The sequence below is a fragment of the Conger conger genome, chromosome 9 (genome assembly GCF_963514075.1).
Source record: "Conger conger chromosome 9, fConCon1.1, whole genome shotgun sequence".
Lineage (NCBI taxonomy): Eukaryota > Metazoa > Chordata > Actinopteri > Anguilliformes > Congridae > Conger > Conger conger.
The window spans coordinates 46,067,047-46,090,288 of NC_083768.1; the positions used below are offsets into that span (position 1 = coordinate 46,067,047).

The 23,242-nt window shown below is 40.5% G+C and overlaps 1 protein-coding gene across 1 annotated transcript in view; it reads right to left on the bottom strand.

The window, feature by feature from the left end:
• csmd3b (CUB and Sushi multiple domains 3b) overlaps positions 1-23,242 on the bottom strand; it is a 268,124-nt gene that overhangs the window by 6,719 nt on the left and 238,163 nt on the right. The window contains exons 49-65 of the mRNA XM_061256027.1: positions 22,718-22,906; positions 22,032-22,217; positions 19,705-19,899; positions 18,740-18,913; positions 18,087-18,260; positions 16,993-17,166; positions 16,023-16,208; positions 14,998-15,171; positions 14,079-14,261; positions 13,626-13,802; positions 11,942-12,121; positions 8,240-8,413; positions 5,696-5,869; positions 5,258-5,331; positions 2,916-3,027; positions 2,201-2,380; positions 1,364-1,429 (exon numbers count right to left, since the gene is read on the bottom strand). Of these exons, the coding sequence (XP_061112011.1) occupies positions 1,364-1,429; positions 2,201-2,380; positions 2,916-3,027; positions 5,258-5,331; positions 5,696-5,869; positions 8,240-8,413; positions 11,942-12,121; positions 13,626-13,802; positions 14,079-14,261; positions 14,998-15,171; positions 16,023-16,208; positions 16,993-17,166; positions 18,087-18,260; positions 18,740-18,913; positions 19,705-19,899; positions 22,032-22,217; positions 22,718-22,906 (2,772 nt within the window). The remainder of the gene's footprint in view (positions 1-1,363; positions 1,430-2,200; positions 2,381-2,915; positions 3,028-5,257; positions 5,332-5,695; positions 5,870-8,239; positions 8,414-11,941; positions 12,122-13,625; positions 13,803-14,078; positions 14,262-14,997; positions 15,172-16,022; positions 16,209-16,992; positions 17,167-18,086; positions 18,261-18,739; positions 18,914-19,704; positions 19,900-22,031; positions 22,218-22,717; positions 22,907-23,242) is intronic.

The following is a 23,242-nucleotide window of genomic DNA, read 5'->3' on the forward strand; positions in this document are numbered from 1 at the left end:
AATTGGTCGGTACCAGAGTACCGCTAAAGATTCTGGACAAACGATACTGCTTTTGGTATTTCTTAAGAGTCTACCTAACCGTCGCATAATTATGACACTGCCGCCGTCGACAGGTTCTCGCGGTGCCCCGTTGTTTTCTCTAGTAGTCAAAATGTCGGCCGTAAGAGCTAAGCGCTCCAAGGCATGGGCTCACTTCATCAAACTCAATGAATCCTCGGCTCAATGCAATATATGCAAGAAAGTAGTTGCGTCAAAGGGGGGTAACACCAGCAACATCATGAAACACTTGCAGTCTACCCATAGCATAAAGCTAAAGGCGTGTTTTAAATGCATCAGGAGAAGCGCCTCCCCTACACTGTTCTGTTTACATGTATGTGTCTGTTGGGTTGAACATGTAGGCAAGGGCTTTGGTCATCTCCCTAGGTTTTTATTTTATTTAATCTATTCTGAGAAGCATTTGTAATTTTAAGTTAAGCTTCTGTTCTGTTGAAACATTATCACATTGACAGTTACCTTTAAGGCTGTATGGAGTTGCCTGCTCGTTTTTTTGACATACCTCGCACTGCACATGTTGACTTGCTAAGGGCTTAAAAGGCAGGTGCTGTAAGATTTAATGATGTTGCCGGTGTTACCCCCCTTGTGGTAATAAAAAACGATTGAATCTTTTACCATCTTGTAACGTCTTATACGTTTTATACACGGTATTATCGGTATTGGTATCGGTATCAATAAAATCCTAACGATACACATCCCTATAGACTACATAGCCCCCATTTCAGTACACTGAAATGTTTGGGACAAAATTGCTGTTTCTAATTAGTGAGGTGTGTTCAATCCCTTCCTGAGTGCAGGGTCACGTTCTGCTCTGACAAAACATTGGAAACTGGCGCATTGAACATCCTGTTGCAAACTGAGGACAGGCCATATAAAAGCCATTCTGTACATTCTCTAGGCTTTAAAGCATTGGCCTACATCATTATTGACTGACGCTACACCTTGACAAATGGGAGAAAACATACCTGAAAGCCTGTTGCAAAATATTGCACGCCCGGAGGAAACATATTGTTCAACGTGGAAACCGTAGCAAAACATTTTCCGATTGAACGTGCCCCAGGTATAGGAGAGCTTTCACTATTTTTTCTTGATTCTAAGCTTTTGACTGCCTTTGGAGTCTGTTATATGGAGGTGAAAAGGAAGGAATGGAAATGGGGGGCTATGTATAAAAAGGGCTGTAATTTCTACATGGTAAATTCAAGTTCAGAGCCAAATTAAGAAAAAATATGTCTTTGTCCCAAACATTATTGTAGGCACTGTATGTAAATATGAAAGCATTCATAACCATAACCATAATCATAGAACTCACCATTTAGATTTGGACTGGGGGTTCCGGGTACAGGCTTAGGGATTTTCTCCGATAACTTAGAGCCTGCTAAAATAAACACAAAGACAACCTCATTTATTGAAATATACAGTGATGTGAAAAAGAAAGTAAAGATTATTTCTAGTCAATGCTTTTACAGTGGTTTGGGGTTCATTTTGTGATTGCCTCTGCGGCAAGAATGCCACCGCCAAGGAAAGAATACTTGCAAGGTTCCGACAGTAGCGGTCAGCAGTGTAATTTTTCATGATAAGGATAACTTGCGGTTGGCATCACACCACATTGCATTTTGGGGTGACTGACCTTATACAGAGGAATGCTTCGGGGGTCTTTTATTAGTTGGGAAAATATTAGTTGTCAGGCCTCTTGATTCACCATATACATTTCACATTTTTCTTGCACAACGAAGAAAAAATGGGAACAAAAGATTTATAATCATTGCTATCACCCAGTTCTCAGTTGACCGCCATTCATTTTTCTTTCAGCTGGTAACAGCATAGAGATACAGTACAGTGAGTAACAGGCTGAGCAGATTACCCACCACCACCAGGTGCCAAATGCGAGTACTCCAATGCACTGCTGTTCTGAGCCAAGAGCAAAGCGGAACTCATTGAAGCCATGGAGACATCCTAGACTTGCAAGATGACCATTACAGTTTATTAGACTAAGCAGGGGACAACCCCCCCTGGGGCCCAATAGCTGTGCACATCTTATGGTGGCTTCACTAGGGCTTGAATTTTTAAGGAATGGGAACCCACACACACAATGTGGACCATAAACTAGGCGTGGCAGCACAGTTGGATCATTGTGAGCATGCCTTACCTTGGCACACAGGCATCTTCCCAGTCCAGGTACCATCTGATTTGCAGACTCGGTGCTCAGACCCTCCAGATAGGAAGAAACCTGGCTGGCAGCTGTAGATCAGGGTGTACCCAAAAGAAGTTAGATCCATCCCGAGCACGTTGACGTTGGCTGGGCTCTCTGGCTGTTTGCAGGAATGGGCTGTGAGGAAGATGGTCTGTTATTAAAAGCAGCTAAATAAAATACCTCACAGGACAATACCTAGTACTTCATCATCAAGTAAGCCCTTGAAGTCATCTAGGATTCTGGCTCTTTTCCATCCTCCCCCTCTATTCTTAAATTAATTGTAAGTCAAAACAGAAGCCCTTCATCTGTACTTCTATTAGTGGAATCACATGCAGTCAATACTCTCCCCCCCACAGCCTATCAATTGTTAATGACAATCTGAATCAGCACTGAATTGGAAGGTCGCATTCATTCTTCACACACATTAATAGCCAGAAAATCCCAGTCCTGTGATTTACAGTGAAGGAGCCTTATGCATTTCTGCAAGGCATGTGAACATTTCCAGGCAGTATGCACCCTTTTGCGGCCACAAGACCCTTTATTTCATTAGAATGTAGATACTACACATTCCAAGTACCATCCCACAAGTAATCACAAACATTCTCCAGGAGGAACCAAGTATTCTCCAGGGGGAGGTTTTGTCAAAGATGATGGTGATGGTGGAACTCACGAAGGCACTCAGGCTGGATCCCGCTCCAAGTGAGGTCAGCCTGGCAAAGTCGTGTTGTGGAGCCCTGAAGCAAGTGTCCAGGCTGGCACTGGAACTCTACCACACTGCCCACCTGCGGTGAAGATCATGTCATAAACATGAGCTTTCATGCACATATGCTGGTAACACTTTATAATAATGATCCCATATAAGTCATTTATCAGCTAATAGCAAATGATGAACAAATCATTAAATAATTTAAATATTTTAGCATAAAAAAATAAATTAAGCAATTTCATGCAATAAAATGTGTAATTATTCCGTTATCATTTGGTCATGTGTAGGGTTACGGTCTACAAGACTGAAAATGGTTTTTTAAGCATAATTAATGTTCATAGATTGTTATTTACTGCAACGTTAGATTAGGGACTGCAAAAAGTTTGTTAATGATTAGTAAATGTTATATTAATACACTTACAGATCATGTACTGTATAATGGGTGGGAAGCACTGAAAAAGGTAGTCCACAAATGTATTATAAACTTAAAAAAACATTTGTACTGGATTCATAGTAGACACTTTAGATTATGGACTGCAAAAAGCTTTGTAAATCTCTAGTAAATTATTCATTAACACGTTAACAGTTCATTTATAATGGGTGAGAAGCATTGAAACAGGTAGTCCACAAATGGCTTATAAGCTTGTGTGAAGCACTGAAAACATTTACAAATAATGGTAAAAGTCATGAACATATCATATGTAAATATCTCATTTTCATAGTAACTATTGTTTACTAATAATTTACACATGTTTAATGATTATAATGATTTGTAATGACTTACAACACATTAACTTCAAAGCAACTAATTATTTATTTATCATTTACAAATAAAAAATGTTATGCATTAGATCATCATCAACTAATAACTTATAAATTACTTTCAAGGGATCATTATTTTAAACTGTTATCCATATGTCTACATGTCATGAATATATGGAATGCCGACCCAGTCTTGATTCAGCTGATCTGTAAAAATATCAAATTTTTTGGAAGTGCTTTTCAAAAAAACAAAAAAACAGACTGCAGCGCCCCCCAAATACAGTGCCCATCATAATGTTTGGAACAAAGACTCATCATTTATTTATTTACCTCTGTACTCCCAAATTTGAGAAAAAAATTTGAGAAAAAAAGTTAGTGCCCATTGTCAGATTTTCTTGGGAATTTAACAGCCATTTTTATACATTTTGGTTTTACCATGTAGAAATTACAGCAGTGTTTAAATTATGCTGATACATTACACTTGATACAAAGAAATACAAAATTATTTTTGTATCTACTGATTGGTAACGTATCACAAAAAAAGTATCGCAATACTATGATATATCAATGTTTTCCCCACCTCTACTACCCTCCAAGGTGAAATGCCATTAAGTTGTAGGCTCACAATTTATGGCTACTATGATTAATGTTCTTATATAATTGAATATTGTATGACTGATGTAAAAATCACGACTGGTAAAAACAATGGCATTCCAACGCTGATGTGTAAATTCTGAAAAAAAATTTTTTTTCCAAAAACTTCTACAGGGTTGCAAAAATCTATGACATTGGAAAACAGTCGCATGTACACTATGGATTTTTTTTCTTCTTCTCTCCCCTTTTTTAATTACTTATGTATGATTTCCTTTATCGTCTTTTCAGTTACACTGCTATCGGTTATGATTATGTATGTCTAGATGTTTTTTCTTTTTCTGAATTCAATAAATAATCATTCATTATTACATTACAGTTTTTTAGCTGATGCCGTTTCCAAAGTGACTTACATTTCATTAAACTAAGCAAGGGCCAATCCCCCCAAAGCAATATGGGGTTAAGGGCCTTGCTCAAGGGCCCAACAGCAGCACATATCTTACAGTGGCTAGTCTGGAGCTTGAACCACCAAACTTCCAGGACCCAGTCAAGCACCTTAGCCACTAGCCCCTTACTTTGCACTTGAACTATCTGCCATGAAACTAGCAAAGGTGCATTTGACCATGCCCTAAATAGACCTGCATGCTGCACATTATAGAGTATGAGCCCTACGAAATGAGAGCCCTACTTCACACAAGTTCACAAGAACAGACATGGAAGAGTGTGCAGTATTGGGTTTTCATGTTTCCCCATATCTGACATATGGGGAAATCACCAGAGACAAAACAATTTGTCTGAAGTTATTTACACTGTACTGTTTACAGCAACTCTATGAGGATATTGCCCATATTGCAAAACGCATTCGCTCATACTGCTGTCACATTCTCAGATGTATAAAGGACATTCATCTCAGAACATTCAGAAATCATGTGCCTGGGTATAAAGCTGTTTACCTTGAAGCCAGAGGTCCTGTTGAGGGAGCCATACCGGGGTGTGCCAGGGTTCTCACATGTGGTGTGTGTTGGTTCTTAAGGCAAAAATAAAATATAAAAACATTTTAGTTACACTATGTCAAACAAAATTATATCCCTGCCATTAGACATGAAGAAGCATTACTCCCAAAATGAGACCCTTTGATCCGGCAGTAATTTACTGAATGTGCAGTACAACAATGGTATACAGAGGAACATCTCTGAACACACAATGCATCAAACCTCGAAAGTGGTTAGGCTACAGCAGCAGAAGACTTAGGCCAGTAATACACTCTCAGGTTTTGAAATTAACAGACCCTGGTATATCAGGCCAACTGATCCGGCACACTTAAAATACTGTTATAACACACACAAACCTGATCAATAAATAACATAAAAATTGCAGGTGTGTTTCAGTACCTATACATCGTGGCTGAAATCCACTCCAGGTGCCGTCAGTTTGGCAGGTGCGTATTGTAGATCCCACAGGAATGTAGGGGGGACTGCATCTGAAAGAGACCTCTGACTGGTAGATGAAACTGCGACCCTCTCTCGTGCCTCGGGCAGGAACACCAGGATCCCCACAGAACTTGGCTGCAAAAATGACAAGGAACAAAAACTCAATATTCACAAGAATATTGGTAAATATTGTCACCTTCCATACGTGTTATATATTTTCTACTTTTATAAGGATTTTAGAAAACAGCTTCTTTGGATATCACTACATTGTCACCAACATTCCATTATCACTCAACCATCATAATTTCTGTACTTCTGACTTTGTACTCCAGTGCAATGGATTTAAAATAAAGCAATGAACATGAGGTTAAAGTGCAGACTGTCAGAAACAGCTGAGAATCCAACTGTCCAATTACTTTTGGTCCCCTAAAATGGAGGGATGATGCATAAAAACGGATGTCATTCCTACACAGATCACCCGATATGGCTGAAAATTACAAAGTCAAAATAACAGAAATTGCACCTCAGTCCAAATACTTATGGGCTGCACTGTATATACAGTGCCCTCCATAATGTTTGTGACCCATTATGTCTTGATTTGCCTCTGATTTACCAAAGTTTTAGAGTTGGAATCACACAATTAACATGTGGTTAAAGTCCATATTCTCAGAATTTATTAAAGGGTATTTTTATACACTTTGGTTTCACCTTGTAGAAATACAGAGGTGTTTATACATAGTCCCCCCCATTTCAGGGCACCATAATGTTTGGGACACATGACCTGACATGTGTTTGTAATTGCTCAGGTGTGTTTTAATTACCTCCATAATGCAGGTAAAAGAGAACTATCAGCAAATAATCTTTCCTCAAGTCCTTCGATCACCTTTGGAAACTATGATTTCCATTGCCGTTTATCAACATGAGGACCAAAGTTGTGCCAATGAAAGTCAAAGAAGCCATTATGAGAGTGAGAAACAAGAATAAAATGATTAGCGACATCGACCAAACCTTAGGCCTTAAAAATCAACTGTTTGGCACACAGTTAAGAAGAGAGAGAGCACTGGGGAGCTTACTAAAGGGACTGGCAGGCCAAGGAAGACCTCCCAAAACACCTGTCCGACAGATCAGAAACACACTTCAGGAGTCAGGTGTGAATTTGTCAATGACCACTGTCCGCAGATGATTTCATGAACAGATATACAGAGGCTATACTGCAAGATGTAAACCACTGATTAGCTGCAAAAACAGGATGGCCAGGTTACGGTTTGCCAAGAAGTGCTTAACATAGCAATCACAGTTATGGAAAAAGGTCTTGTGGACAGATGAGATGAAGATTAATTTATATCAGAGTGATGGCAAGAACCAAGTATGGAGGGGTGAAGGAACTACAAAGCATACCACCTCATATGTGAAACACGGTGTTGGGTGTGTTATGGTCTGGGCATGTATGGCTGCCAAAGGTACTGGCTCACTTCATTGATGATATAACTGTTGATGGTAGTAACAAAATTAATCCTGAAGGTATCAACACATCCTACTCACTCAAGTTCAAATGTATGCCTCAACACTCATTGGCCTGCAGTTCATTTTACAGCAAGATAATGATCCCACCTATCCAAAAACAGTTTCTCAAAGCTAAAAAATGGTCAATGGTCAATGCTGAGATAGTTACCGCATGATCATTCTATTTTAATTGACAGGCTAAAAAACTGAGTCATCAGTAATGAACTGTGATCCTTGGGACAATTCTGTTTTCCCATCTATATGTTACAACTTGGCCACATGTATGTATTTTTTGTAAACATATATCGATCTGCATATACAGTATATAAGTTAGTTTAGACATGTGTCCAGCATACAGTCTGCTGGACTTTCAGAAGACTTGAAATAAAAAAAAATAAAAAACTAGAATTAGTTAATGGGTTTGTGAGTATAGAGTAAGAAGGGAGTGAAATCCACGGGTGCAAGCAGCAGTAGCTAGTGTCACAACTAGGTTTTGCTAAAGTTAGCTAACTAAATACAAACAGGAGTAATGTCAGTAAAATGGCCTGTGTGAAAAGTGACCACTAAAGCTGATGTTTTAGTAAGTATGCCTTTAATTAATAAAGTTATCAAACACCCATAACACCCAATGAAAAAGTATGTTACATTACATTATTGGCATTGGCTCTTATCCAGAGCGATGTACAGTTGATTAGACTAAGCAGGAGACAATCCTCCCCTGGAGCAATGCAGGGTTAAGGGCCTTGCTCAAGGGCCCAATGGCTGTGCGGATCTTATTGTGGCTACACTGGGATTCGAACCACCAACCTTGCCTGTCCCAGTCATTTACCTTAACCACTACGCTACAAGCCGCCCATTATATAGAGATTACCAAGCCTATGATCACCTGTGCATCCTCGGTCTCCTGGGTAAGTGCATGTGTGGGTATGAATGAAATGAGACCACCTGCATGGTCAGGTGGCAGAGGTGACACTGGTTCGAACATTAGCATGAATGACTCACGTAGACACTGAGGCACCTCTCCGCTCCAGGTACCGTTTCCCACGCAGGTGAGAATGGCTGGGAATGACAGCTCATATCCTGGTGAGCAGCTGTAGCTTACACTGGTCCCCCACTCAAAGTCTGTTCCTTCTAGGATCCCATTTGAGATGGCAGGGGGCGTAACACAGGTGACAGCTGGGGGGGAGAGGAGCACAAGAGTGTTTATGAAGTCTGCATTCTGCTTTGCCAGTACAGTATGGGTTGTTGACAGCAGATGTGTATTCAAGTGATAGGTAGAGGAGAGCGGGGTCATTTGTCACATGGGTAAGTTGTCACACAATTTCTGCAAAACAAGACGCTCCATTTTCTGGAATCAACTTCACAGGGCACATTGGTGCAGTCAATGGCAAGGTGCGTGGCACACTGGGCTAGCTATTGAATATTGGTATTTTCTTTAGGAGAAGCATGGAGGGCACAGCTCAAGGTGCATGGCGCAGGTGTAAAGTGGGCTGGATTATGCACCTTGATTCATCATATCCAATGAAATTAACTCTTTTCATTACTTTTAGAATCCATGCATAACGCACAGGCATACTGGCAATTTCCGTAGTCTCTACGAATACAATGGAAGACAATGATAAAGCAGATGTTTCTCCCAAAAATTGATTTTGCAGCAGGTACAGACTTGTGCTGACTTTGAATTTCATAAACCAGAGAAATCCATTTGAATTTGCTTCTGTAAGAATTTCAATAATTATATAATAAAATAAATAATAAAACCAGGGAAGATCATAACATAGGCGACCAAGATCATAACATGCATACCAAGCCGTTCGCAGCAGTGAATGACTCGGTATGAACTGTTGCTCAAACAAAAGAAAAACAATTATAACGATGATTAAATAATTAATTCACATTAATGATATGGCTTACTAAACAGAACTGAGTGGAATTTGGGTTTTTCCTCTTTGGTCATTTGCATGACCAAAATATATTAACTTGATTTTTAGGCTACCTATGCAGCAATGTATGCCTGCCCAGACCACACGCCTTGTTGTTTATCGGTTTCTTTGATATTGAGCACAACCGGATGATGTTATATTAGTAAGGATGATGCTAGGAGATCTTCATCTTGCATACACAGTGCTGGCACAAAATGGAAGCACTGTGAATGTTCAGCGAATGTTCCCACAGTTCTGTGGTTCTTCTCACTGTTTCCACCAGAAGAAGAATATGGAAACATACACCGTTGAAGAAGATAGTGGTGGCGCTTCAATCATAAATCAAGGATTACTCCTATAACTTTTATAAAAATGGTTTTGTATGCCGAGCTGAGCATTTGTCGGGGAGATCTTGAGCTGCATGACTATCAAAAGATGGACCCATATTAAATGTGAGGGCTTGGTTTGATACAACATAATGGTGAGTTTAAGTTTTCTCCCCTGTCTTGGAGGACCAACCTGCCTCAATATTTAAATTAAATCAAATCAAATACAAATCACTTTTAGTTCTAACAATAAAGGGGATGATCGATAAGTACTTCAGGAATATGAATCCACCGCCATCTCATCATGTACTATGGGCAGTTTTTGTGCACTCGTTGGTACAATGTGGAGGGCTTACTTGTGTTGACTTTGCAGGTAAGTAGGCTATTCACACCTGGCTGTAACAAAACCTTTTTACAAAGCAGTGCTCAGTGAGACATGGAGAAGACAAAAACAAAGTCATTTTTGAATTTTGAAACATTTATTGAAAACACCACACAACTATACATGGAAGATGTCATTCACATACACTTCGAGGTATGCGACCATACAAAGCCACCTTGCCGATAGCCAGAATCTCTGTGGCTGAATGCAAAGGCACATGATCATAACCAGCCCATTTAGATGGTACCTTAGCTGGTGGTGAGCTAGGTAGCTGTGTTTCCTATTCGGCATCTCTGTAAATATAATAAAAACAAAATTGTTAGGAAGTGTGACATGAACTCAAACTTCATTTATATCTCATATTTCGTTCAACGGAATGTGCTCTACAAAAAAAAATGGACAAACCCAATAATAACACACAATAATAATAACAATAGCAACAATAACAAGAGCAACAATAATATAAAAAACTATAGACATCATATACAAATGAAGAGTGCCTCCCTACTGACTAGATATCTACAATTAACACAAGGAATGGTACATCCAGCCATATATTTACAAATAATGCAAGCTGTCAATAATACTGAAACCACATTAGCTAAGCTAAATCCCGACTGAACTTATCAATAACAATGCCTCAATTTTGAGCAGGTCTGTTTCGTGAAGTTGTTATTTTTCTGCTATATCCTGAATGCACATAGCCTACACTATGCCAATATCGATTGTAACATGACAGTCAGTTTTATAATCCTCCATGTTACTACACAGCACTCATTTACCAAAATGATCGTAAAACAATACAGTTAACCTCCACTTTCTGGTGAGGTTTAGCCTCAGCTGGTGGTGAACTATGAGGAATTTCCTGTTCAGCATCTTCAACTCTGTAAATAAAATAAAACCAAAATTGTTTGTAAATATTATACATTTACAATATGTACAAACACAAAGTGCCTCTCTACCTCTCTGAATTCAGAACAGAGTGTTGGAATTTACAAACAAGCACATTACTGAATATTCTCTGAAACACACAAGAAAGCTGCACTACAATACACATATTTACCAATATGATCGTAAGAAATAGTTATACTTACTCATGAAGTTAATTGGATCGATCGGTTTGCAGTTTTAAATGGCACAGCGCTTCAGTGTCTTCTTCAGTGTCGGGATCTGATTAGTTACTTGCATCTTCGTCATTGCTCTCGCATAAGGCATGAAGTACTTCAAGTCCACTAATTTGTGCAATTGAAAAAGTTTAGTAGGTGCAATTTTAAATTTTGGAAACAAAACCTTAAAAATTTTTTAAATACGACATCTAGTGTGACAAAATTAACAACCTTCTAACGTTCAAGAAAGCACCTCTCATGACCACATTATTGTAACATTGCTATGGTGGGCATAAAAAAAAGAAGGACCTACAGTGATTATTGTTTTTATTTCTTTTTAAACCGCACGGAACTTTTATGTTCCAGAAATTTTATTGGCCAGAAGACAATGATGAAATGACTATAAAACCAATGCATTATCTTAAAAAAAGGCTGAAAATAATTCTGCTGATTGGGTGGGCCTGTGATCAATCTAGATGGGCTTAGCCCACTCAGGCTGACCCATGGCCATGTACCTGGCAAAATAGCTTGAGCACAACATGTTGTTTTCACTTAAATTGAGCCCTTTGACAAGCAAGGCCATTGTAATCTTTTTTTCTTTTCTTTTTTTAAACTTTGCAATATGTGCATTTATAAAATGCTACGTATTTTCCCCCTATGTTTAGGCTCAGTAATTATCAGTAATAGGTCTACCAGTAACTACCAGTAACAACTCCCAAGATCTTATTGTAAACAAAAGTCCCCAGTCTCCTTAGATGAATCCTGAGAGTTGGGCCAGGGCCACAACTCCAAGATACAGATACACTGCCTAGCACCACCTATCTCTGGGGATAAACAGTCAAGCCTTTCATGATTCCATAGCACCTTTGCCCAACATTAACGCCAAACATCCCCTTACAGCATTTCACCAAAAAAACAGACGCATATTAAGTAGATAGCTTGTTAGATAGTCGAACGCTGATAAATACCTTTACAAGTTGGTATGAGGCCACTCCAGGTGCCATTTGCTGTGCAGGTACGGACTACAGAGTTCACAGGCTCCATGGTATACCCTGGCTGGCATACATAGGTAATATTCCGCCCAATCGAATAGTCCTCCCCATATTTCAGCCCATTGGCCGGAACTCCAGGCTCCCCACAATTTATCACTGCAAGACAAATGTCATTTTCATCTCAAATGGTTAGTTCATCACAAAATAATCCAGACCTGAACCCAATAGAGATTCTGTGACAGGACCTAAACACCGAGTAAAGAAGGGTGGGTTAAAATTCCTCCAGTGTGAAAGACATAAGAAATTATAGGAAGCATTTGATTGCAATTATTGCTGCTAAATGTGGAGCAACCAGTTATGAAATTTACTTTTTCACAGGGGGGGGATTTGGCTGCAGGAAACATTTTTAAATATATGCATTAAAAAATGGTTCCCTTTGTCTTATATGATGTAAGCCAGTCAAAAGTAACATTTGGTCTCATGCGCTGGTCAGCTTGCTGACTTCCCCCTCCTGGAGCATACATTGTTAGCCCCCACTGTTGGCACACATGCCTGTGGGGCAGAGCTAGAGAAGGATACTTAGAGGCGCCTTCTTGGGCCCTGGGGGCCCCCTTTTCTCACATTCCTACAGGATTTGAGTACAGGAGTACTGGAGATGGCATAAAGATGTTTCATGATAATCCCAGGTCAGAATATAGTAATGTTTGGTGTTATTCTGATTGGTTCAGTGCGACTGGTGTAATGGTCTAGTTTTTGTAACAGTCTACCGTTGATATCATAACCATTCAGGAGCCGAGGGGAAACTGGGCAAAAGCCGTCTCTGTAGAATATTAAGAATTGTACTGATCCGTTTCTGGCCAGCTGTAAGCGGGATATGGGGCAGGTCAATCCATATCCGACCCATGGCAACGGACCCAGTATATTCTTAAACATAATTGTGCTCTGTTCTTGTACGGAGGATAATAATTAACCCAACTAATGTTCTCCCAGCAACGCCAGAAGGCCAAGCACGCAAAACCCCCTTTGGCCCCCGCTAAATTCCGTCATTGGGTTAGCGTGGGGTTTTACAATGACATTTCACAGCACTGTGTATATACAGTTGGCTCCTTAATAAAAATAAAGGCTGCAAATAATAAACAACAGATAATATTCTGTATGTTACAAAAAATGAGAAAGCAACAGTTGTTTCGTGTGTAGTTTGACACTCCTGCCTCTGGAGATCTGCCAGACAGCGGCAAATTTGCATATATATATATATATATATATATATATATATATATATATATATATATATATATATATATATTTTTTTTTTTTTTTTTCCCACAGTAACTATTTATTGTTTGCACAACCACTACCAGGTGGCATATGTGAGCAAGCATGTTCTGATAGTAGGTGTGCAGCAGTGCACTTGGACTGAGCAGAACAAGTAGTGGAACATCTCCGGTTCTACATTAGCTTTCAATGCAATTGAACTTGGGCAATGCTTGGGCATGAGGCACTATTTTATTATAACAATTTTAGAACAAAATAAAATGAATTAGAACACAGCCTAGAGACTTCTCAGCACAATACATGTATACATTGTACATTCACCATGAAAAAAGATTGGCTCCAAGTTTTTGTCCCAAGAGAAGGCTTGGTTGAGGAACACACTTACTGGTGCAGTTTGGAATGCTGCCAGACCAGGTGCCATTGGCAAGGCACTGACGTGTGGAGGAACCAGAGAGCAAGTAGCCATCCATGCAGGAGTAGATGACCGAGTGGGAGAAGCTGGTTCCGTCTATGCGGAACACACGACCGTTGCTAGCGGTTCCAGGGTTGCCGCACTGCACCGCTATAGGCAGGGTGGAAAAGAATGGGTAAATGCAGCATTAAAATGATTATGATATTAAGGCAGAATACAAGGAATCAGCGTTTTTTTCTATGAATGGAACGTATTAAGTATAGAGGAATTTGCAAAATGAGGTGAACTAGAGGTCCCTATATCCTTAGCTAAACATTAATGGTTTATTACTCTCAGTGATAGCCCTGGATTTTCCTGAGTGTTTTTATAAGTGGATTTTCACAAGAATTATTATGCAATCAATAGAGGGTGGGGGCTATTGCTCACGTTTGCAACTCGGTTGAGTCCCAGACCACGTGCCATTGGCAAAGCAGGTCCTGTTGGCTGAGCCGTACAGAGTGTAACCTGTTGAGCAGGTGAAGAACACTTTACTGTGTATCCTAAAATCACTCTCCTCTCTGCTTCCCTGGGCAGGTGTGCCAGGATCCCCACAGCTACCGGAGGTGTCTCCTGCATGGAAAGACAAACAGAGAAAGAATACATCACTATACAGGAGACAGCTGTGCAGACTTTTCGTATCTTAATTCATTGTTCAACAGCATAAATAAAGATAGTGACTTGCTCCTGCTGTATTTTTACTTTGAGTTTAGTCTAGGCCAGTGGTTCTCAAGTTCGGTCCTGCCCCCCGCCTGTGTATGCTGGTTTTTGTTCCAACCACAATTGTAATCCGTGAATTCTAGCTGTTAAAGTGATTTTTACCCTCTTAAGCCACATGAAATATGTCTGAAATAGCAACTCATGCCATGAAGAATAAATGTCCCATGTTCATATTCTGCTATATTGCAAACGATGACATATAAAGATAAACTGGTCAAATTAAAAACTGAGGCAAATCAATAGGTTCCCAATTCATTTTCATCATTTTCTTTCCTTAAATGTATTATCACAGTGCAGCTGCAGCTGAAGTTCACAGATAACTGTAGTGTATGATACACTCCACTTGTTCCTCTGTTCGATCTGCACTTCATTGTACGTCGCTCTGGATAAGAGTGTCTGCTAAATATTTTGTAATGTAATGTAACTCCGAGCCCCTTATATATCTTTGATTTATGTGTGCTTTTTCTAAATAATGTTGTTCTATACTTGAAGAAGACCATATATATTACTGCAGATGATGTTATAGTGAATTTACATGTCTAGAATGATTTAAATGATTTAAATGATTTTAGAGTCATGGCACACTTACCTGTGCAGAAGGGTAAAGGGGAACTCCAATGCCCATTGAGTTGGCACGTGCGTGATGACTGACCAATTAGCTCCCTTCCCCCAGAGCAAGAGTACTGCACTGTTGACCCAAATGTGAACTTATCACCACTGAGTATGCCATTAGGAGGTGAGCCGGGGTGACCGCAGTCAACGACTGAAAGACAGGGAACAAATTTCAAACAATGTGCATACTGTGGAGAAACACTTTGAAAGGTTTGTACAGTAGTATAATCAAAAATATTCTATACTTTCCCTGGTTAAGCACACCACAAATCATCACTAGAAGCCATCTCTAATCTGTTATACAGTGGTTTCATTTGGTGCTTCTGCCTTGTGAGATCTGCCGGGCAGCAGCAAGATTTTCATATATTTTTTTTGTTTTTTCCACAGTAGCTATTTGTTTTTTGCACAACCACCACCTGGTGGCAAATGTGAGCACAATCATCCATAGCAGAAATAAGAAAGGGCCACATCCAGAAGAGGCCCGAGCAGGTATTGGGCAGAAGTGAACACAGATACAAGTTGCCAATACTTGGATTTGGCTGTATTTGAATTGGAGTTACGGATCCCTGTTCTACATAATGAAAACAACATAAATGACATCTTCCCTTTATATTTAAATTGTTGTCGGTGAATGTTGTGCTAGATATTGACTATGCCAACCGATATAACAAAGCATGACTGATCTGTTACTGAACTGCACATGGATTTTGCACAAAGCATGTCACAGCTGGATCAAACGGTAAGATAAAGGAAAAAAATAGATATTATACCAGAGGTACAGGTTTCTCAATTATATTAGTAGATGCAATTGGGTGCAAACTGCTCAAAGTGTCAGGGCCAATGGAGTCATAACACGCAGGATGCATTATTTTGGATTACAATACTAGTGACCTTCCACGCTGCTTTTTAACAGTTAAATATTCATGAATCAAATGTTAATTGGAAATAGAATGCGAGTAGCAGGGCTGTCGGTTCCAAAAGGTGGAAATGACATCAACTTACCAATGCACTCAGGTAGGGGTTTGTCCCAGTGACCAGCGGGTTGGCAGGTGAGCACAGATGACCCAAACAAATAATACCCTGGGTTGCAATCAAAAAAGACTACGGTGCCAAAGGTAAAGTTCCCATGCTCGATTTTACTCTCACGAATGGAATTGGCTGGGATTCCCGGATCTGAGCAGTTCACCACTGAACAAACAAAGACAAACACGTGTTATTCGGCAGAAGGTTTTCTGGGGCAACTTAAAACTAGGAGTTAAAAGCCTAAACCACTGCAGTTACCATGTTTTGAGGGCTCAAATGGCTTGCTAATTCAATCACATTTATTGCTAGGAGTGTTTCACTGTAATAATCAGTAAGCCATGAGGTTCCAGGCTGAGTATGCGATTGCATGGTGTATTGCATTTTCATGAATATATTTCCAGACAACTTCTTGAACCAATTTAACCTCAACGCACATTTCGACAAACAATAAATGCACTATTAATCCAAAAGGTTTAAAGTAGCAGTAATGTTCATAGACTGCTACTTCTAAGGTAGCAAAAATAGTAGCTTTCTAGTGTCGTGTATAGCTATAATCAAGAAAAAATATGTTTTCTTATCCGTTTAATCTGGTAGGGTGAAATCCTATCATTTCAGGACAGTGACTTACTCCTTCCATATTTTAAGGCAGTGTCCTCGGGATACACAGCCCTGTGTTTACAGTAAATGTTTCCCACATGGAGGAACATACGAGCCATTTACACATTTCAGATACACACACACACCATAGCTGAAGCTTTACTGTGGATATTTCTGCATAACTGAATTACTGAGTTTACTTCATAAAGTCTAGAACAATCATCCTCCTCACTCCCCCTCCATCCCCTTATTTACAGCCTGCAACAAAAACACCCATGATTCACTGCAGTGGTTTGGCGTGCAGCAAATAATTGAGCTCCATATGAATAGAAGACTTAACTTTTTTCCCCACCTTTACACGTTGGTGGTGGATGGCTCCACTGCCGGTTGACCTGGCACTGTGCCCGCGAGGGGCCCTCCAGGATATATCCTGTGTTGCAGGAGAAGCTCACCACATCATTCAGGTTAAACCCATTCCCAATGGTGCGCCCATAGATGGGGCTTCCTGGGTGACCACAACTAATGGCTAAAGAGGAAGGGAGAGAAGGGAATATACTCATAAGAGAGTATACTGATGCTAGCATGTTCATGTTCATATTAGCATGTACTGTAATGCTGTAAACAATACCATGCTCATATCAGCACACCATTGTATACACATTGGGCCAGATGTACATTAAACATGCAGCACAGAATTCGGCCTGACGAGGGCATGTTGGTTGTGGACGCGGTCCGCATGAAATAAATGTCTTATTTACTAAGGCTATAGCTAATCTGGCAATCAGCGAATGGGACTGCCTACTAATCACGTTGTATGATTGAAGCATTTTATGTACTGTATGAAGCAGAACTCAATTGCACCCCTCCCAGCTGTGGGGACAATTGGCAATTGAAATGATCCAGATGTACGATAGTGTGATGTTGTAAGGAGTTAAACTATTGCAGAGAGTTTCTTGGTCATCTTGCATTTCTCCTTGAATTTGTAGGGGTTTGTCATAGAAGTCACAGGTTCCACTGACTCCATGGTTTTTGTCAGTTCCATGTCTTTCCCCATCTTTAGTGCAGTTTTGGATGGTAACGCAGTCATTTGTTCACAGTAAATGTTTCATAGCCCCAGTGAACGGTCTTGATGGTGAGAGACCTTGTCCTATAGCTACGTGTTGTCAGTGACAATAGGCTTTCCACCAAAGACTCGAACCTCACAGTGAACGCTACAACATGTACCAAATGTAAACTTCAAAGAGGTAAAAACAAACACGCAGTAAACCATTTTCTATTCTTTAGTCATGCAAATTCATGCTGTTTCTCTAGCAACATTCTGACAAAAAGCATACTTCTTTTCGTGATGGACAAAAGCAATTACATTTCTTTTTTTGCCCACTGTTTTTTCGGAATTTTCAAGCACTTGTTTCTGTCACGAGAGTTGCCCGGCAGTGAAATACTCACACACGCAGACTGGAAGCTGTCCAGACCAGTTGTGGTCCTGCTGGCAGATTCGCACAGAGGAGCCAATGAGCCGGAATCCAGGGCTGCATTGGTACACCACCGTGTCCCTGTAACCGAAATTCTCCCCGATAACTTGACCATTGACAATTTGCTCTGGGATTCCACAGTGGCCCGCTAGAGGGTGAGAGGAGCATCAGGTGACAAAACAAGGAAAAAGTTTTTAAACTGCTCACATCTGCACAACCCCACTACCACCCTGTGATGTTTTTAAATCCAAAATTGCAGAACTGTTGAGCACAGAATGCACATGCTTTTGATCAGTTCTATTATGCACTTTGCACTGCTTTTATCTGTGAATTTGTGCATTGATGTTGGACTGTGTTTTGTATTATTTATTTTAACTATATGTATATTGCCTTCTTGGCCAGAGCTCCCTTGAAAAAGAGATGTTAATCTCAATGCGACTTCCCTGGTTAAATAAAGGATGAATAATAAATTAAATAAAAACCCTCTGCCATGGAGTTCCATAAAATCAGTGCTTTAATCAGTGCTCACCTGCATTTTCAAGTGTATATATATTCAAAATTTAATGGCAACAATGTGGATGTTTTCAAGGTCAAAACTGATCATAACGGGTGTTTGCGGTCTTGTACCGAGGCATCGGGTCTCTGTTCCGCTCCACAGTCCTGATGACAGGCATTCTCGCACAGTCGAGCCCACCAGTACGTATCCAGCATCACAGGTAAAAATGGCAGTGGCTCCAAAGGTCGTCTGTGTTCCAATTTTATTCCCATTAGGAGGGGTGGGAAGTTCTCCACAGGAAATTACTACAGAGAAATATTACAATTAAGTGTTTTGGTGAGCATTACTAGAGAAATTTTTTTTTCCCACACTCAACTCAAAAATCTTATCCACAATGAATTAACTGCAAGTAACACATCAGTAAATGTATCATCAACATTGAAGAAATAAATGTTAACTTATAACATAATACAATATACACCGGGACTTTAACCATCAACCTTCCTCATCCCAGTCATGTACTTTAGCCAGTAGGCTCCAGGCTGCTACTGTATGATAGCGCTGGCAAAGGTTTATTAACCTAAACCTTCATCGTTCTAAATTCATGTGCATCAATGGTCTGACTTGATAAGACAAAGTTTAGCATTGACATAAAACCAACCTGAATTTGAATATTTGAATGTAAGTGATGGCAAACCTAGCAGAAAGCTAGCTTGCTATTGTATCTAACCCATTTCAGAGAGAGACTTGTTGGATTCATTGTCAAGAGGAGTAGGGTTTTGGTGGAAGACTTGATTGATATTCATAATTACAGCTGGACAGGATTTTGTGATGTCATTTGCCACACTCAACTCAAATATTTGATGATAAAATTAGCTGCAAGTGACACATCAGTGTATGTATGTTCAACATAACTGAAGAAGTAATACCAATACTAATTTGTTACTTATCCAAAGCGATTTACATTTGATTAAGCTAAACAGGGGACAATCGTCCCACATTAGAGGATAACCTGGTCAGATAATCAGTTTGGCATACCAGGCCAAAGGGTAGGTGACTACTTGACACTTGTTGTTGGATAAAGCAAATGACTTACTCTGGCAGTGTGGCCTTTCATTCCTCCAGCTCCACACCCCATTGGTCATGCATTGGATGTGGGCAGGGCCCAGTCGGTAGTATCCAGGGTCACAACTGAAGATGACCTTCGTCCTGTACTCGTAATGGGAGCCGTTAACAATTCTCCACCTTCCATGCTCCAGGGAGAAGGAGCCAATGCTTGGACACACCACCACTGTCCCATTCCATAGAAAAAAAACAAATCCCATCCTTATAATTACTGCTCCTACCAAAAAACTGCTTTAGAGCCATATTAGAATAATGAATCTCTTTACTTAAAAGGGCAATTCAGTGAAAAATCAGGTGTGACCACTCCAATTCTGCTGAGACTTTGTGTAAATATTCTTTATGTATTTGATAGAGAACATGCAAAACAATAGCTAATTGGATTTGTCACTTCCAAGTGTAAATTGGAGTTTGTGTCAATCATATCTTTGGCATTAAAGCAGAGAAAAACGCAAACGTGTACTCTGTCACCCTCCTCTCTCACCCCCACTCACTGCTCCTCTCCCCCCTCCTTCTCTGATTCCCCCACTCTGCTTCCCTCTCTCTTCTCAGCACTTGACTCTGTCCTCTTGTCTCTAGGCCAACACACTCTTCTCCTCGCAGTTCATGTCTGACACCCAACATACCTCCAGGGTACGGGTTACGTGCCCTTGTGCAACTGAGAGAGGGAAGTGAGGGGAATCCAGGGATCCATCTGACCTTTCTTCCTCTTCTGCCGTCAAGGTAGATTACCATCAAACCTAAATTCATGACTCCTTCTAACCCTCGTCAACTGTTCTCCTCCCCCACTGCAGTCCTCCTTCACTGCTAATGACTTTGCAGTGTTCTTCGATGAGAAGATCTGCAGCTCCTCCATGACGTATCATAAAGTATGAACCCCTCATCACAGGAGTCCCACTGGCCTCAGTCCTCGGTCCCTTCCTCTTCTCCATCTATCCTAGATCCCTTTGCCTTCTTCTCCGAGAAAATTGCAATGCTGACGCGGGCATGCAGATACTTCCTGCACAACATCCGGAGAATCCGTCCCTTCCTTTCCACCGACTCCACCCAGCTCCATCCAAGCAATGGTACTATCCTGGCTGGACTACTGCAACTCTCTTCTGGCTGGATTTCTGGTGTTTGTTGTCAGACCCCTTCAACTCATCCAGAATGCCGTAGCTTGTCTGGTGTTCAATATTCATATACACTCTCATGTCACCCCACTGCTCACTGACCTCCACTGGCTTGCCTGTTATGGCTTGCACCAAATTTAAAACATAGATGCTTGCATACCAGGCAGTTAAGGGGTCAACCCCACCATGAATCCAAAAGCTCCTCGGATCCTACACGCCTGCCAGACCGCTCTGTTCAGCTATCTTAGGATGCCTGGCACCCCCTTTTGTTGCACCTATACTTTCCAGTCATGACTGCGGTCTGTTCTGGCCCCACTGTGATGGAATGACCTTCCTGTGCAGGTCAGAACAGCAAAGAACAGTCTTTGACCACCATCAAGCACAGACTAAAGATGTACTCTTTCAGGCCGCACCTTTCCCCCCCACTCCCCACCACCCTGTAATTTCTAGCCATGTATGTTATAGCTACCTGGTCATTTTATCTGATTATTCTACAAGGGTTCACCTTTTGGTCATTTCCTGTCCAGACCCAGGCATTGTATGATTTTTAAAATAAATTATCCAATTCACTTCATTTTCCTTGTAGCTGTTCTTAACCAAAATATCTACTAGTATTACATGTTTGGAAGTTATACACCAAGTGGTGCTGATGAAGTAAGCCATCAAATATTGAAAAAAGTGGCATGATTTAGCATATTTGAATGACCATAACTTGTTCTCTGCTTTAATGCAAAAAATATGACGCCCCAAAATCGATGCAAACCCCAATTTCCACTCGTGAGTGACTTTTTGGGTACCACCCCCCCCTTTTTACGAGCGAATATCTATTGAATAACAGATCCAATGAGGCTAATGTTTTGTTGAATATATAAAGAACATTTACACAAAGTTTGAGCAAAATTGGAACTGTCACCTCCCACACCTCTGATAGATTTTTCACAGAATGGCCCAAAAAAAGAAAAAGGAAAAAAGAAAAAGGCTAAAATAGCAATTAAAATTAATTACATTCAATATTAAAAGTTGTTCTGCACCGTGTAATATGTTGACCTGTTTTTAGTCCTTTTTAAATGCTGGGCACTGAGCAATAACTAAATGTGGAAAAAATTCTAACCTCAGAAAAAACGTGTACCTGCATTTGCAGTAAAAATGTTTTCAAACATTCACTTGTTTCAGCTGGCTTCCCTCTTACCTGAACAGCGAGGGATTTTGTTATGGTTGCTCCATGTGCTGTCTGGTTGGCAGACGGCGCTTGTCAGTTCCTTGGAGGATAGACGGTAGCCGTCATTGCAGAAGTAGGTCACACGTGTACCCACAGAGTAATCTGTAGCCAGCACACCTCCACTCACTGGGGCTTTGGGCACTCCACAAGACACAGCTGCAGAGCAGAGAGATTGCCAAAGCCAAAAAATCCCTTTGTTAGATTTTCCTGCAATGTTTCACAAAGAAACTTTGTATGGAGGGTCCAGAGGCATAATTTCAGTTTGAAATCAGGGGGAGAGGTAGAATGGGAATGTGTTGAGCAGGGCCGGTATGGCAGAGGCAGCTGTAAGCAGATGTCAATTTTTTTCAGACAGACTATCATGGCACTGTCCTGTGACTGATAAAAAAGGATGGAAAAAAAGGTTTTGTGGTCGATGCATTCTCCAGCAACCTGCTTGATTATCAACAAACTTAAATTAACAATGAAAGAATCGCAAACATTCCAACCTAGAAACGCACTATATACTGCAATCGAGCATGGAACAGCTCAAATGATTTATTGACAGGAGCTTTAATTGCCTCCTCGATATGACCTGCCAGTTTGGGATTTACATTGAGGCAGTTCTAGTCTCAAGTGAAGGTCAGCATGGTATGACGGACTGGTAATGGTCTTACCTTGACATGCTGGTACAGGGGAGTCCCATGCATAATATCCATGTGGAGTCTTTCGGCATATAGCTGTACTCTTCCCAATTAGCCTGTATCCACGGTCACAGGTCCAACGTACCAGGCTGTTGAGTTGGCCACCAGTCTGGCTGATGATAGAGCCATGTGGAGGAGAGTCAGGCGTGCTGCAGTAGAGCACTGCCAAGAGGAAACATAAAATATTCCCTTATTTTCTCATCCCAACTCAAGTTCTGCAATTATCAGTTTGGAAGCATTGCTGAATTCAAAACAGCCATATACACTGGTTTTAAATATAGACCATCTTCTAGCAGTGGTTCCCAAACATGTTCTTAGGGCACCTCAGTGTGTGCTGGATTTCCTTCCAACCACGATTACGGTCCCAGAATTTTAACAAGCTATTATTTTTTCTTAATTAGGTGCATCTCATGATTAGAGGGAATATTTACCCTCTTACGCCGCTTTATGTCTGAAATAACCATGTATATAACATGAAGAACACATTTCCAATGTTCA